At 51.2% G+C, this 14,023-nt stretch overlaps 1 protein-coding gene across 1 annotated transcript in view; it reads right to left on the bottom strand.

Moving 5' to 3' along the window:
- grid2 (glutamate receptor, ionotropic, delta 2) overlaps nucleotides 1-14,023 on the bottom strand; it is a 351,265-nt gene that overhangs the window by 111,654 nt on the left and 225,588 nt on the right. The window contains exons 6-7 of the mRNA XM_029259349.1: nucleotides 3,278-3,331; nucleotides 1,086-1,259 (exon numbers count right to left, since the gene is read on the bottom strand). Of these exons, the coding sequence (XP_029115182.1) occupies nucleotides 1,086-1,259; nucleotides 3,278-3,331 (228 nt within the window). The remainder of the gene's footprint in view (nucleotides 1-1,085; nucleotides 1,260-3,277; nucleotides 3,332-14,023) is intronic.

Here is a 14,023-nt window from a genome sequence, read left to right as displayed (position 1 = left end):
CACCCGCTGCGCCACTGCGCTGACCAGCTAGCCGCTCCACCCCCACATGGTTAACTCAGTTTCCCCCCGCTGACCCCAGCATGAAGCACTGAGCGCACAGAGACTCCGTGCCACCCCGCCTACAGCCCACGGGCAGGGCTGCCGGCTCGCGCACCTCAGATGAAAAACATCATTTAGCGGATGAAGGCAAGCGAAAGCCCAAATGGGACGGACGCAACGCAAGACACGTTTCGCCAACGAGAAAGGAAGATTCAAGGCTTTGGTCATTTCTCTTCATGGTTTGCCTTAAAGCCCAGCCCAGAAAACAAGTGCTGTAATCCCAGAGTGCCCTCTGTTGTTCTGGATGTCTCATGGCAACTATTCGTGTATGAAAGCGAGCAGAGAGGAAGTCACGATAAACGAAAAACGATCGACTGCAAAGAACAACTCTGTATAAAGACACCAGTGTCAGTTTACGTTCTTCTACCGCCGTGTCGCATGTGTTCTCGATATAATGTTCGATAACGGACACGCCATCAAGTCGAGCTCAAGTCAGCGGCCACTCGCTGCGTCTTCCGTGCACGTCTTGGGGGGGGGGGCGCAAACACAGAGAAAAGCAAGCGAGCACCCTGCACCCTGAGCGGGGCTCGAAGCCCACGTCCATCGAGCCCCTCAGAGGTACCAGCTTAACCTGCTGAGCCAAAACGTCGCAAACGAGTTAAAAAACGATCGTCTCCCGTTTCCGTACCGTTCCGCGACGATGACGGAAATCTGAGGACGAACTTTAAAAAAAAGAGCTTTTAAAAGGACGTTTGGTTAGCGAAGCGCTGCCCCCCACCAAGAGGAACCGTAACATCTCAAATCCAACATGAGAACAAAGGCTGCAGCTGAAAATGAGGCGAAATTAACTGTACTCTGTGCAAAATATTAGCATTATTATTTGTCGCGATCGTCATCTTTCTTAGCAGGACGCCCAATCCGAGGCAAACGGGTAGTTGTTTGTTTTTCCCCATTTACGCAGCTGGAAGTAGCCGGCGCGTGTCGGCAGCGCTCCTCCTGGAAGCGGGAAAGAAAGCTCCCCACGCGAGAGGGACGGCAGCTCCCACCTCCAGCGTCTGAGCCTTCGGGTCCTTTGGGTCACACAGCGAGGTGTTGATGCGGTGGTTGCTGCGCACGCAGCGCTGGCTCGCGTTCTGGGGCAGGGGGAAGCTCTGGCGCACCAGCGTCAGCCGCCCGATGGACTTCATCACCAGCTCCTGCACGTCCAGGTCTGAGATCTCCTGCAGAAGCCGGGAGGACACAGGGGTAAGGGGCAGAAAGGAGGGGGAACGAGGCCAATCCGCGAGCGCCGGAGCTGCGTGCTGATGCACGGAGCGGGAGAAACGTCAAATCCCAGACGCGGCCCGTGTGATCTTCCACCCACGGAGGGGCCAACGGAGAGCTTATCTCTCATTCCGTCAACACGGCAGGCAAACGGCTCACAGGAACGTCCGCTCCCATGTCGATCTGCTCCTCGTGTTTTTCGCACGATGTTCCTGCCAATACCGTAGGCGCTGAAGGCGGGCCGACTTTTTACGGGGCGCACCGAGTCACCTGTCGGAGCCGCTTGGCTGACGACCACCGCTATGATCTCCGCTGCTCCGCCGGATATTAAGAGAACATCAAACGGCCGAACGATTGCCGCCAGGTCCACCGTGGTGGAATCGCAGTCGAATAGTTTGGGTCTCGAGCTCAGGGTTCGAGAAGCAGCGCGGAGGAGCTGCGTGCACCCGAGCTTCCGTGTCCCCGCTTGACCCCGGGACCGTTCCGTTCACGTGGGGACACGTGGCGACACCCCCAGCCCGGTACAGCGGGTTTGACAGTTCTCTACCGCGTCCATAATTGTACTCAGTGGCTCCTCAGCCCAACGACATGTCAGTAGGAGTCGCCGCATGAATCACTGGGAACGGCGTGTTGATTTATTGTTTCACTACCCTCACAATGAGTTATTGCTTCATCTTAGCAACAACTACTTATTTGCTTAGCAGGTACTTTCATCTAAAGCTATTTATTATTACATTTATTTAAGTTTCGCAATTATTTTGCTACTTCATGTTCCAGACACTTTTATCTGTCGTAATCTCCTGAGTTTACGGTATAATACTTTACTTTCTACAGCAGTGCATTTTACTGAAGATATTTTTATAGATGGTCTTTTTTAAGTAAAGATTAACTATGGCATTTGCGGTTGCTTCGGCAAGGTGTCTCCGGAGACTTGGCCCCGCAACCTTTTGTTAACGAGTCCAGTTCCTTGACTAGTACAGTCACACAAAGACACATAGTGCCAGAAGGTTCGGTTGGCCCCCACACACACACACACACACGGGGACATGGCCAGCTTGTATTCTGGGCTTGCCAGCCAAAAGGCAGGTGCAAACTTGTGGTTGGAAAATGCACCCCTCCAAAAAGGCACAATGAGTAAATAAATAAATAAATACATAAAACAGGCAAAAATTGTCTACAACCAGGAAGCTGGCAGAAAAAGGCTGAAATTCAGGAGACGTTATAAGCTCTGTCCGACACTCCGGAGTAAAACTGGTCCAACGCATGCAGCCAGAGAGACACACACACGGACGTGATACTCCCAGCAGAGCAGCGAGTATGAAAATACCCATCTATATTTATTAATGTCGACTCATCTTGGTAAACAGTAATTTTATTTCATTCTACGAATCTACACTCTCTTCATTCCACCACCCACCGTCAATAAACGTTTCATTTTAAGCACTGGTACGTCTGAGGAAAGGTCAGCGGTTTCCCGATTTTCCCTCTATTACCTAACGTGTTTTGAGCGTGTCTGCTTGTAAAAATATGCCATGTCAAATCGACTGAATTTCAAAGGGTTGCCTTTCGAGAGGAACGCGAACGGACCCCAGCCGGCACGATCCAACCCCGTCGTCCTTCCACGAAACGGGAAAATGGGATGGGGGAGGAGGTGGGAGGATCCTGCTTCAACCACCCTTGAAAGGAATTATTTTTCATCTTATTCCTTTGGGAAGGAGAGGGATGCTCCGTTTATAACGATCGCTACCCGGGTTCGAGCGAGAGAGCGCGGCACAGCAAGACATCTCCGCCTCTTCACCTCTTGGCCTTTTGAAGGAGATGACCTTCAACTGGAGATGATGACTGTAGATCGGTTTGACAGGGCATCCCGCACACCTGCTCGATTGACCTCAGTTCACCGTTACCCCAATCACCCGTTTGCTTGACCCATGGCACCCTTTCCCCGCCCCTTGGCTTTGATTGCTGCTGGACTCACCTCATTGATGATGATCCAGTGACAGTCGAAGGCCACCAGGTTCGTCTCCACGACCTGCCGAAGAGAAAGGAAAGGCGGGTAGAGGGCAAAAAAGAAGGGAGGGAGAAGGAAGAACGTTTAGAAACAGCTCTGACCTATAAATGACATGAACGTAAAGGAGCACATGGCTTTTGCTCACTTGCGAAGCCATTTCTTGAGACCCGGAGAGCAATAGGTTATGCGGGACAGGCTGGAAAATCATAAAATTGTCCATTAATTGATTTAATTATTACCTTGACTAACTCGACGTGACTACCTTGACAAGATCACGACAACATTCTGCCCTTTTCAGGACACCACCGGGCGTTTGGAAACCGAAGTTACTGCCGCGGAGGCTCGGATGCCCTTCGGTGCCGCCGTCCTCCTGGCGAAGCGAGCCGAAGCAGCCGTTGCCGCCCGCGCCCACGCGGACGCCCGCTCCCACACGATTGCGCGCATAGGCACACGCCACTAAAAGGATTAAATGTCAAGGAACGGAATAAATTCATCCCAAGGACTTCTCGGCCCGACTCCGCCGTGTGCTGAATTGCGCCGCTAAATTATAAGCTGCTGGTCCCGCCGCACAGCACAGAAATGTTCAGTTCCCTCATTAAAAACAGGGTACGCTTTTTGGGGGGAAAAATGTGCATAACTATTTAATTTTGGAATGGCGATTTATACGAGTAAGCTCTTTCCTCACACGAACATTGTGACATTGCGAGGCCCTGCTAGTGCTGCAGCTGGATGGGACGTGCGAGCAGCGTACAGCGCCGAGAGAAAGGCTCGGAGGCATCGGTACGTGTCAAAGATGGTTAAGGAGACAGTGAGCGGCGGCACGGAGCGACGGCGAGACCATTGGCCAAGTGAGCGTGCGACACCCGTGCGCTTTTGCCCTGTCCCGTCTGTCCGCTGTGAGCTCTCCCCCGGTGTCCGAAACCTGTGTTCTTCACCTCAGCGAGGCAGTCGGGGCCCTTGGTGCCACTTAACTGGTTTTTTGCTGGTTTTTATATTTTCCCAGCGCTAATACAGTGTGGTTTTTCAGCAATCAGAGCTCCAGCAGCTATGCACAGAGGCTAATTATTTCAGCGGCATTGTTTTGTTTATCCAACAGTGGCAAATTCTAATGTTATTTTCCCTTTCTCACCCTAGGCAAAGAGTCCCGATGGCAGGAGCGTCAAAGAGAAAACAAGGCCGTTACGAGGTTGATGCCGTGACAGTACTCAACCGGCCAGGTGCTCGGACCCGCTTTCCGCCAGACGGGCCTGCGCGAACGCAGATTGCGGTAGCGTCAAAGCCCAGGGTGCGAAGCGGAGGAATCTCACCCCCTCGAATCTGCAGTCGTCCCACCCATCACCACTTTCGAAGGGCCCCGTCCTCTGCATCATCTCACCCAGGGTGACCCCAATGTCGTTGCTTTGAATTCCCCGAAGTCCTCCTTCGAGGGAGGCTCCCTCGCTAAACCGTCTCTCGGAAACATCCCGTGTAAACCTTACGAAGGTGTGAAAGCTACGCGGGGTTTTCTTGGGATTAAATGAATAATGCAATCGTTGCGGTGCTGGCTGTCATTCCATCACTCGGTGAGCGTCGCTAGTCATCCAGCAGCATGTCCGCGTTTCCCCTGCTCGCTGTGCCGGTGCAGTATTTCATTAGGCTTAATTGTCTAGGTGACTAAAGCGCTTGTCATAAAACACTGTGGTCATAAACAATAGCAACAGCTGGAGAGCATGACAGCGTTGCACTAATGGCGCTTTAATCTTCCGCAAAGACTCAATAAAGCTTAATAATTACACCGCAGACACTGTCGCGTAAACTGCTGTGTGCTGGTTTAACCGGGAGGCAGAGAGCCGAGGAGATAGAGCCCGCTCCCCAACCTACCCCGTCCCTTCCCCTTCGGAGAGTCACGAGAGAGATGATGTCACCCAGAGAGTGTCGGTAAGGATGCTCTCAGAAAGATGCCGAGCCTTGCGTCTAAACAAGGATTACCTTGTACTGGTGGTGAAGCACACTCTCCATATCACCCGCATCGTCACGTTTCCCTGAATTCCACTTGGTTGAGGCCGTCGGCAGGGGCGTTCGTGTCACTACCTTTGGCGGCCCCCCACGGGGGCAGTCGCGTCATTGCCCTTGGCGGCGCACCTTGCCCTGGGAGGTGGAAGCCCTACCTGGTTCCTTAGTAAAAGAATGGATTCGAGGTGCTGCTCCCAGGCCGAGGCGCACAGCAGCTCAAGGTTGTAAATCCGTGACTGATGGCTACGTTTTAAAAGTCCTAAAGTGTACCCTAAGTATGTGGAGACACACGCAGCCACACATGTGCACGCACAGGCAGCGGCGATGACGCCCACCGGGACAGTCCTGAGACGGAGAGCTCAACGAGGGCCTCGTTTCCTTCAACGAGTCTACGATTACGCTTTGCGAGTGCGCTGTCAAGGGCCGAGGAGGAAACCATTGATTCTGGCAGCTGGCTGCGCGTTGACACAGAGCTGCACACGACACCAGGATGGGAGCACCGTGGAGCATCCTGGGAAACGACAGCTGCAGGAAACAATTTGACAAAAGGACGACGTGACGAGCCCATCCCTCCGCCCCTTCGCTACCGTCCAGTTCCGACGACGTAACCTCCTCGGGAAAAACGACGAGCTACGTGAATAAAGAGAAAAATACTTTGGTGAGTAATCAAAGAAAGGCGGCGCTGTTTCAAACACACACTCTATACGTTACTGCTACAGGTGCGTAAAAGGCGTAGGTGGGGGTTACGCTTGATTCAATCACAGCTGAGGGACTCTGCTTCTCTCCAGCATCTCCACATTGCAAGCGCCACGCCAAAGGCCTCCTCCTCAGCCATTCCCACCTTCCGCACAGCCGGGCCTTTGCCCCGCCGCCGAGAGGAGCACGCATCGGGAACATGTGCTGAGCCATCAGTACGGACAGTATGTTAATGATCTGCCAGAGAGCGGAATGAAAAAGCATGAAAGGAACCAACATCGTATAGTGCTCTAAATGGCAAATTAGTATTTACTTCAATTTCATGCTTAATTAAAACTAAAACGAGGTCACTTTGTGTACCAAGCCAAAAAAAAAAAGAAAAAGAAAAAAGCACACGAGGTATTTTATTTCGCGTGTGACGGAAAACCCTGGGACACATTTCCCGTGTTCCGCGAGGCTCGCTACAATTTTTTTGAAGTTCCCAGTTAACGCGCCGCACACACACTGTATACGGAACGTAAAACATAACGGACGTTCGTTTAAGAGGCGAGATCCTTCAGATCAACAGATTTGAGGAGAAGTAATTATTATTAGTTTACTCTACCCATGACTGTGGCCCTGGGCACAGCAGGAGCAGAGAGCAGATGTTCATTAGCGGGATGCGCTCCATCGTGGTGCGGATCTACTAACGCACCGCAGGACTCCACCGGAGGCCACGAAGCCACCGCCGGGTGTCGTTCCTTCTGGGCGCCCGACGCCATTGCGGTGCAAAGCTGCTCTTCAGGATGCTACGATATCACGCGACAGTAATGTGGACCGCAGTACAGTATGCCCATGCAGAGTGGTGGCGCTCATCTGCCGACTGCGACGCTGTGATTGTACCGCTGCCGCCATGCGAGCTTCTCTATCGTCCCACCTCCGCTGCCATCATTTAGTGCACCGCGCAAAAAAAAAAAAAAAAGAAAATCAGCAAACTTCAGTGAAACTCATCATTTACACGTGCAGTTTCTGAAAAGCACCAAAAATATTAAATAAATAAATGCGCCTTAACAAATTGCCCTTGTCTTTAAAAGAGAGAAATAAATCTATAAAAGCAAAATGAGAGAACTATGCTATTGGCTGATGGTCATCGCTTTTAATTAAACTGTTTCGCACTTAGTTTTATGGTTAAAGATAATTGAATATACATGTGTTAAACAATAAGAAACAATATTAATGGGAAAAAAGAAAGGCTGTTCACTGAAGGCCATCAGTCACAGGCTTTTATTGGATTACAGTCAGGTTGAGAGAAAGAAATGAGAAAATTAATTGCGGAGCAGACTTGCCTAAGGAGAGAGAAAATTATTATATGGTGGCAGAGGGTGGCACGTTTGCCAGCACGGATTCCTCATGCCACAGCAAACAGCCCCCCCCCGAAGTTCTGTGCTTTGTTTCGTGTGCATGCGCCGCATCTCCTCCTCATGATGCCATGTGTCACAGTGTGAAAATTAGCACATGTTCGCAGTTAATTTCCAGCTGAAAGTCTGCCTGGGTGTCTCGAGTCTCTTTGAAAAGTTTTATCGCAGAGTCTTTGGTCGCCTTTGATTTTTCGCACAGGGTGCTTGTAGTAAACAGTTTCAGGGGGGCTGCTGTAAGTGACACCTTGGGGAGAGGCGTGCAGAGGGCCTCAGAACGTCGGAGGCAGCAATTACGCAATGCATGCGTGCTTTGAGCTTTCGTACGCAGTTTAAAGCAGACGTCCGCCCTCGGTGCGACGTGTCTCTAGGACACCCACTAAGGTACAGATTCTTACTATATATAGACAATTTTGCATACGTTGAGTCTGTATGAAAATAATTTGCAGAAAAAAATCCTTCAAGTGCCGACCGCTTTCTGTTGCGAAAGATCCATTTAAAGCAACATTCAACCATAAATGTAACAATGCAAAACGTTATTTTCCACACGCTATAGGATATAATGCAATAAACCATAAAAGTGTACAATTAACATGGGAAACAACAGCTGCTTCATGTATTAGAATAGCCTTCGTCTTTATTTCAATTACAATAACGCCACCGAACTATAATTTAACGGTAACTCCTTCACGTCCTTTCAGCTACTCTTTTACCCGTCTTATTTATAGCACACAATGTAGTTTTCGCCCAATTTGCGCTATTGTCCTCTTTAGGCAAAATTTAATTCACTGCAGTTACCCTGCATTGTTTACAACTTTATTGTAATTACCTCTCTTTGCTTGCTTAGATGATGCTTTTGTTCAAGAACACCTACATACGATACACGAAAGGTAAAGCTCGGAGGTTCTCAGTTCTGGCTCAGTTGTGGTGGAACGACCTTCCCCTGGAAACTCTGTCTATATTCAAGAAGGGTCTGAAAACTCACCTTCGCCCAAGATCTCTCCACCTCATGTACGGTGTAAATGTTCATGCACCGTAACTTCATGATCACCCCCAGATAAGGCCTTTAATCAGCCACTGCTCCGGCATTGTATTTACTTGCTTGGGTATCTTATAATATTTAAAAAAAAAAGAAAAAAAATTGGTAGGAGGCTATCGGGATTTGTCTATCCTGTGTTTGATGCACCTACTCGATCGATGAACCTCGGTGCAGCAAGTGGTAGGGAACAAACTAGGTTTGCTTGAGACCTTCACGTCTGCAGATATGTCTCCTTCTCTCAATATAATGCATAAATTGTACTTTTGCTGAGATGTACGTCGCTTTGGACGAAAGCGTCTGCTAAATAAATGAATGTAAATGTAAATATATAATCTTAAACACTCAGATAGAGAGTAATTTCACCGTACTGGGTGAGAGGCCACACCTCTTGAGGATGCAGTCTGATGGTGCTCTCTTGCAGCTCACTCTTAACGCTGCGGAGTCTGGATGTGAGGTCTGCAGTAGACTGCGTGCTCATCACATGCGAACTGTACGCTCTGCATGTGCAGCACATTGACGTTCACATTTCTTCATTTCGAAGACACTTCTCCAAAGCAGCGTACATCTCAGAGACAAAAAAAAATACAAAGAATGCAATACATCAACAGAAGGAGCGCGTACCTCTGGACTTCTAAATCAGCCCGACGTCGCTCCGCTATTGACCAAAAGACATTGTGTGCTTGACTGATGTAAGAGCACATTCTAGGACTGATATTTGCACAGTCGTGAAGGATGGAGCCATGGAGCTGAGAAATGCTATCTTTCAGAGTGTAATCCAAGGTTTATATATTTAGCTCACATTTGCTCAGGCGTGCGCTTTTTAATACATCATAACTGTTCCATGTCACATTTGCCATTTTCGCTTAATGTCAGCCACCTCACTCACAGGACAGATTCTACCATGTATAATTCATCGTTCCACAGCGGCTGTCACGGGAGAAGCTATCGTCTTATGACTCCTGTGCCGTACAGCTATGTACACACACCCAACCTATACTGGGTCGAGCAACTCATTGGATGTATGCGCCACCATCTCCTACTCAGAAGACCAATGTATTCTATCTGAGGCCGTCGTGCCCTTTGAGAGTTGCAGCAGTGCAGTTGATGGGAGTAGCACTGATTGCTTGCAGAAGCAAGTTTAGAATCTGGCTGGTGCCCATGGGGTGTGGTCCAGTAGAACATAGAAGATGTAGATGGTGTGCGAACACTCATGTTGGCCTGAATGGGGTATGGAGCACAGGCTGCTAAGAACTGTTGGCCAAGGGTACAACAGCTGGAGAACAAACTTGCAACCTTTGGATCCAAAGGCAGTAGCGCTAACCACTAGGCTACCGGCTGCCCTACCGCTACAGTTTGCGCGCTTAATGCTCCTTCACGGCCACACCGTAGACTGCTGTGCTGGAGCGACTCGGAGTCTCAGCGGAGGCTGACCCGCCATGGTACCCCGCTCCCACACAAATGCGCTCCCGCCCCGAACCCCTTGCCGCGTCATTAAGCCAGACGGCTGAACCATATAACGTGGGCTACATGCCATTGATTTACTACATAAAGCACGTCAACGTGTCGGTCATAAAGCACGTCAGACTGCCATCCAAGGACACGAGGGCCTCGGTCAGTCTGACATAGGGTTCATCCGATCTGACGATTAAGTATATTGATCTTTTTTACATACGAGCAGTGAAACGCCACGGCAGCATTCCGTCACGTCCTTGTGGGTCTCCGAGCTGTCACCTGCAGACACCCGGCCCTGAAACGCCACGAGCCACCGTCCACCTCAAACCGCAGACCTGCGCACATCCTCAAAAGCACACGCAAGCTCTCGGGCTGCGGAGGGCAAAGGCGGCCAAATCGATCGACGTGCAGTTTGTACACGAAGGAAAACCGGCCAGCCGCTCGCGATAAAAGCTTTCAGTTAGGGAATGCCAGAGAATTGAGGTGGGAAGCAACATGAAGTGATGTGTTTCAAGGGGAAAAAAATAGCACAACGTAACATCCCAGTTCTTCGGCGGAGGGTTGACAGTTATCTCTATAGAGCACTGTAAGTGCGTTGGATTAGACGACATCTTAAAACAGGTGGAAGGCACCGTTTACAATATTCACTTCATTTGAAATGGAGAGGTGTGAGTACAGATGTATTGAAATAATCACACACACAGTTTGAAATCGCTTGTCCCATACAGGGTCACGGGAAGCCAGAGCCTAACCCGGCAACACAGGGCGTAAGGCCGGAGGGGGAGGGGACACACCCAGGACAGGACGCCAGTCCGTCGCAAGGCACCCCAAGCTGGACTCGAACCCCAGACCCACCGGAGAGCAGGACCCGGTCCAACCCACTGCGCCACTGCACCACTGCAGCCCCTCATTGAAGTAATCATACACAGAAAAAGGAACTGCACCAAGCAGTGCAAATTCGTTTTGAGACATAATTTATGTTGGAACAAAGCAAAATATTGCAACTGCTGAAAAACGCCTAATTGTCTACAGTTGATGTGAATGCGCCGCGCATTTGGTTGAGCGAAATGCCTCGGGTCGCAGCTGCGAAATGGCGCGGCCAGGTGTACCGAACAGTCCATTTGGGAACCTTAAACAAAACAGCTGCTTTAGTTATTTGAGCGTCGATCTATCTCTCCACAGCCCGAGGCCACCGCATTCTGCCGGACTCATTTCCCACCCTTAAGTGGCAGCGCTGCCCTTTTTGGTTCCGCTTAAATAACGCGTGCGAGACGCTGCAATAACGGCGAGCGCCGTTCCCCCTTCCTCCTCCGCTGTGCTACAATGCGTGTGTCAGTGGCTGGAGCAATCCACCGCTGAATTAAAATGTTAACCTTTGAATCCACATGTCAACTTCCCCCACAGAGAAAGCGCCTCCGGGGGATTCGGCTAATGGTTTTTTTTTTTTGCGGAAGCGAGCGTCGGCCGAGTGACCCGAGACCGAGCCGAAGCGCCCGCCTTCCTCCGCTCGCTTCTCCGGCCTCCTTCCCGCTTGTCCGTCCTCTCGTCAGCTCCATTTTTGAAACGTCCCGTCTGCTCCGCCTCGGTGACCCGACAGCTCCGCGCTGTCGCCGGGGCTCGCGTTAATGAGATTTCCGTCTTGCGCGGTCCGGCGTTAGAGCTTCCGCCTCGGCGTGCGGCGAGGGGGCGCCGTTTCCCTCCGACGGCCGACCGGTCCGATGTGAAACGCGAAGGCCGGGCCGCTGCTTCAAACCCGGGGCCGTGCTGCCACAGTGCCCTTGAGCATTGTACTCGACCTAAGGTGAGCCAGTGAAATTTACAGCAGCATAAACCGCGAAAAATTAACGCTGCTTTAGATAAAAGTGTTGGCTAAGCACTAAAATAAGAAGAATAATCCATATCTGGCAGCTCTGTCCCTTGTTATTTGTTTTCTCAGCAATTTCCTGTGACACGGGAGATATCAGACAACTTCTGTACCTTAACCGCTTTCGTAAATATCCAGCTGTATAAATGGGCAAAGGGTAACCTGATTTCGAAGCGTCTAGTCAGCAGGGGCGCACGGCTTCCGAACGTTAACTCGCGCGGCCCTCGGCGTCCTTTCTCCGGCCGCTGCTTTTGCTGCGCTGTTGACTCTTCCTTACTTCCGCGAGGCCCTTATCTCTACGACCACCTGCCCGTTCCCAACGGAAGGGGCAGGGAACACAATGGAACACCCAGAGAAATCTGTACTCAAGTGCGAACGCAAAAAAATTGCACGCGACGGCCCAAACCGTGAACGTAACTGCAGCGAGTACTCCAGTCGCAGACGTCGGAGGCGATTCCACCCCTAAGCGCGGCGTCTCCGTGCCGCATGCGGCCTCCCTGGTGGCAGCTGGGATAATCCCGGTGACAGTATCTCTGTGGCCCGGCGTTTGACCTTGTCGCCGTCTCCTTGCCGGCGCGATGGCCGTTCGCATCGGGACAGGACCGGACGGGTCGCTCCGCGCGTGCCGGCGACGGACACGGCGCCCTTATTCCGTTCTCCTTTCCGCGGAATTTGCGAAAAAAGCTTAAAAAAGCATAAACAAAAAGGACACAGAAAACAAGGTCCGGAGCAGCTGGAGGCCAGAGCCAATTCAATGTGACTTTCGGGAACCGTCCAAGCTCGGCTGCAACAGCTGACGCCCAGGGTTCTGTCCTGGAATCAGTCCCCGTTTCGATCCGCCTTCGTCGCTCGCCGGTCCCCGTAAATGCGTTTGCAAACGCATAAAAAATAAACAGTGGGAGCGCTTTCCGCTTAAACGAGAAGGGGAATACTAATCAACGGCCGAGGAAATGTCTGGCAGCGGCGGCTGTATAACCGCGCAGCTGTGAGCCTTTCTTGTGCGCTTATGTAGCAGGCAGCTCTTAAAAGGAGAGTACTCCGTCTCAGCACGGCGATGAGCGACGCGCGTGCACGCTTCCGTCATTAAAGCTCTTTTAATGCTCTTTGACCGTTCCACGCTCGAATTTATAAGCCGGCCGCAAGGTTATCCGTCCGAAATACCGATCAAGAGGGCAACGAGCAGGAGGAAACAATACAGAGGGAGGGCAGCGCTGAGCTCATCTATCACCGTACGGAGCGTTTCATCGGCCATATACATCAAACTGCCCGTTGAGCTTCTCCTTGCACTTGGTTGCTGTTTTCGCTATGTTAAAGTCAAAGCCCTCAAAAGCAGGAAAATGAAAATCGTAATAACGGCAAACACGGGTCCCGACGGCCCACCCGGGGGTGGCGGCGGCGGCGAGTTTGCATCTTTGTTATATCTGCACCCGGGTAACGGGCATGATTGCAGCAGCCCACCGAGGACCACTTATCTCCCCCACCCCCCGAGTTCAATTTCACATCCGCCGTTTCTCACCCGCTGCCGCTCCATTGAAGGGAAGCGTCCGAATTGCCGAAAACACAAAAAACATTTAAAAACAGCGCAAGTCATTTCGGTGAATGTAATTTCATTCTTCATCCTTCATTCCACTCCAGAGCCGCCCTGGGCTCTGCTATCCATTATGACAGGATTGTATCTTACATGTCCCTAATCCCCATATAAAATAAATGAATAAACACAATTGCATGATTTAGTGACACCTGTTTAAGGCTGGAGTCGGAGAGGTTTCCGACTGGCTTTAATGGGCCAAAACGCACCGTCGTTGGGAAATTACGAGCGCGGGCAAACCGCTCCGCTAATGCTAAGCTACGAGATGGGGCGTAACGGTCGGGAGGTGTACGGGTTGGGTTCGGATTGCGGGTCGGTGTAGGGTTCATTCAGGGGCGCTCTGTAGCGGCTTCGGCCCGACGCACAGGTAGCGCTGCTCCCGATGCGGAGTTCGAAAGGGAAGAAGCACACAATGAATATTTAGCAAATTCGCCTGCGCGGCACAGGGAGATGTGTCATTTGAATAATGAATTTAATAGGCTGCGCTATCTCCTGTCTAGCTGGAAAGAGTTTGTCTGAGTGGTTTAAAAAAAAAAGTTCCCGAGGTGTCAATCTGCAAAGCGAGAGAGGCACGATGGCTGACGGCTGAGGAAGCCAGGGGACAGGCGCAAGGCCGACTTCGCCGGCGTCGCCTTCGATTACGGTGTGGCGTCAGACGACGACCCCCGCGACGAGCGTTGGTTTCTGT

The sequence above is a fragment of the Scleropages formosus genome, chromosome 17, assembly GCF_900964775.1.
Source record: "Scleropages formosus chromosome 17, fSclFor1.1, whole genome shotgun sequence".
Taxonomy (NCBI): domain Eukaryota; kingdom Metazoa; phylum Chordata; class Actinopteri; order Osteoglossiformes; family Osteoglossidae; genus Scleropages; species Scleropages formosus.
The sequence above is the reverse complement of the archived record's forward strand: the minus strand, read 5'-3'. Positions and strand labels throughout refer to the sequence as shown.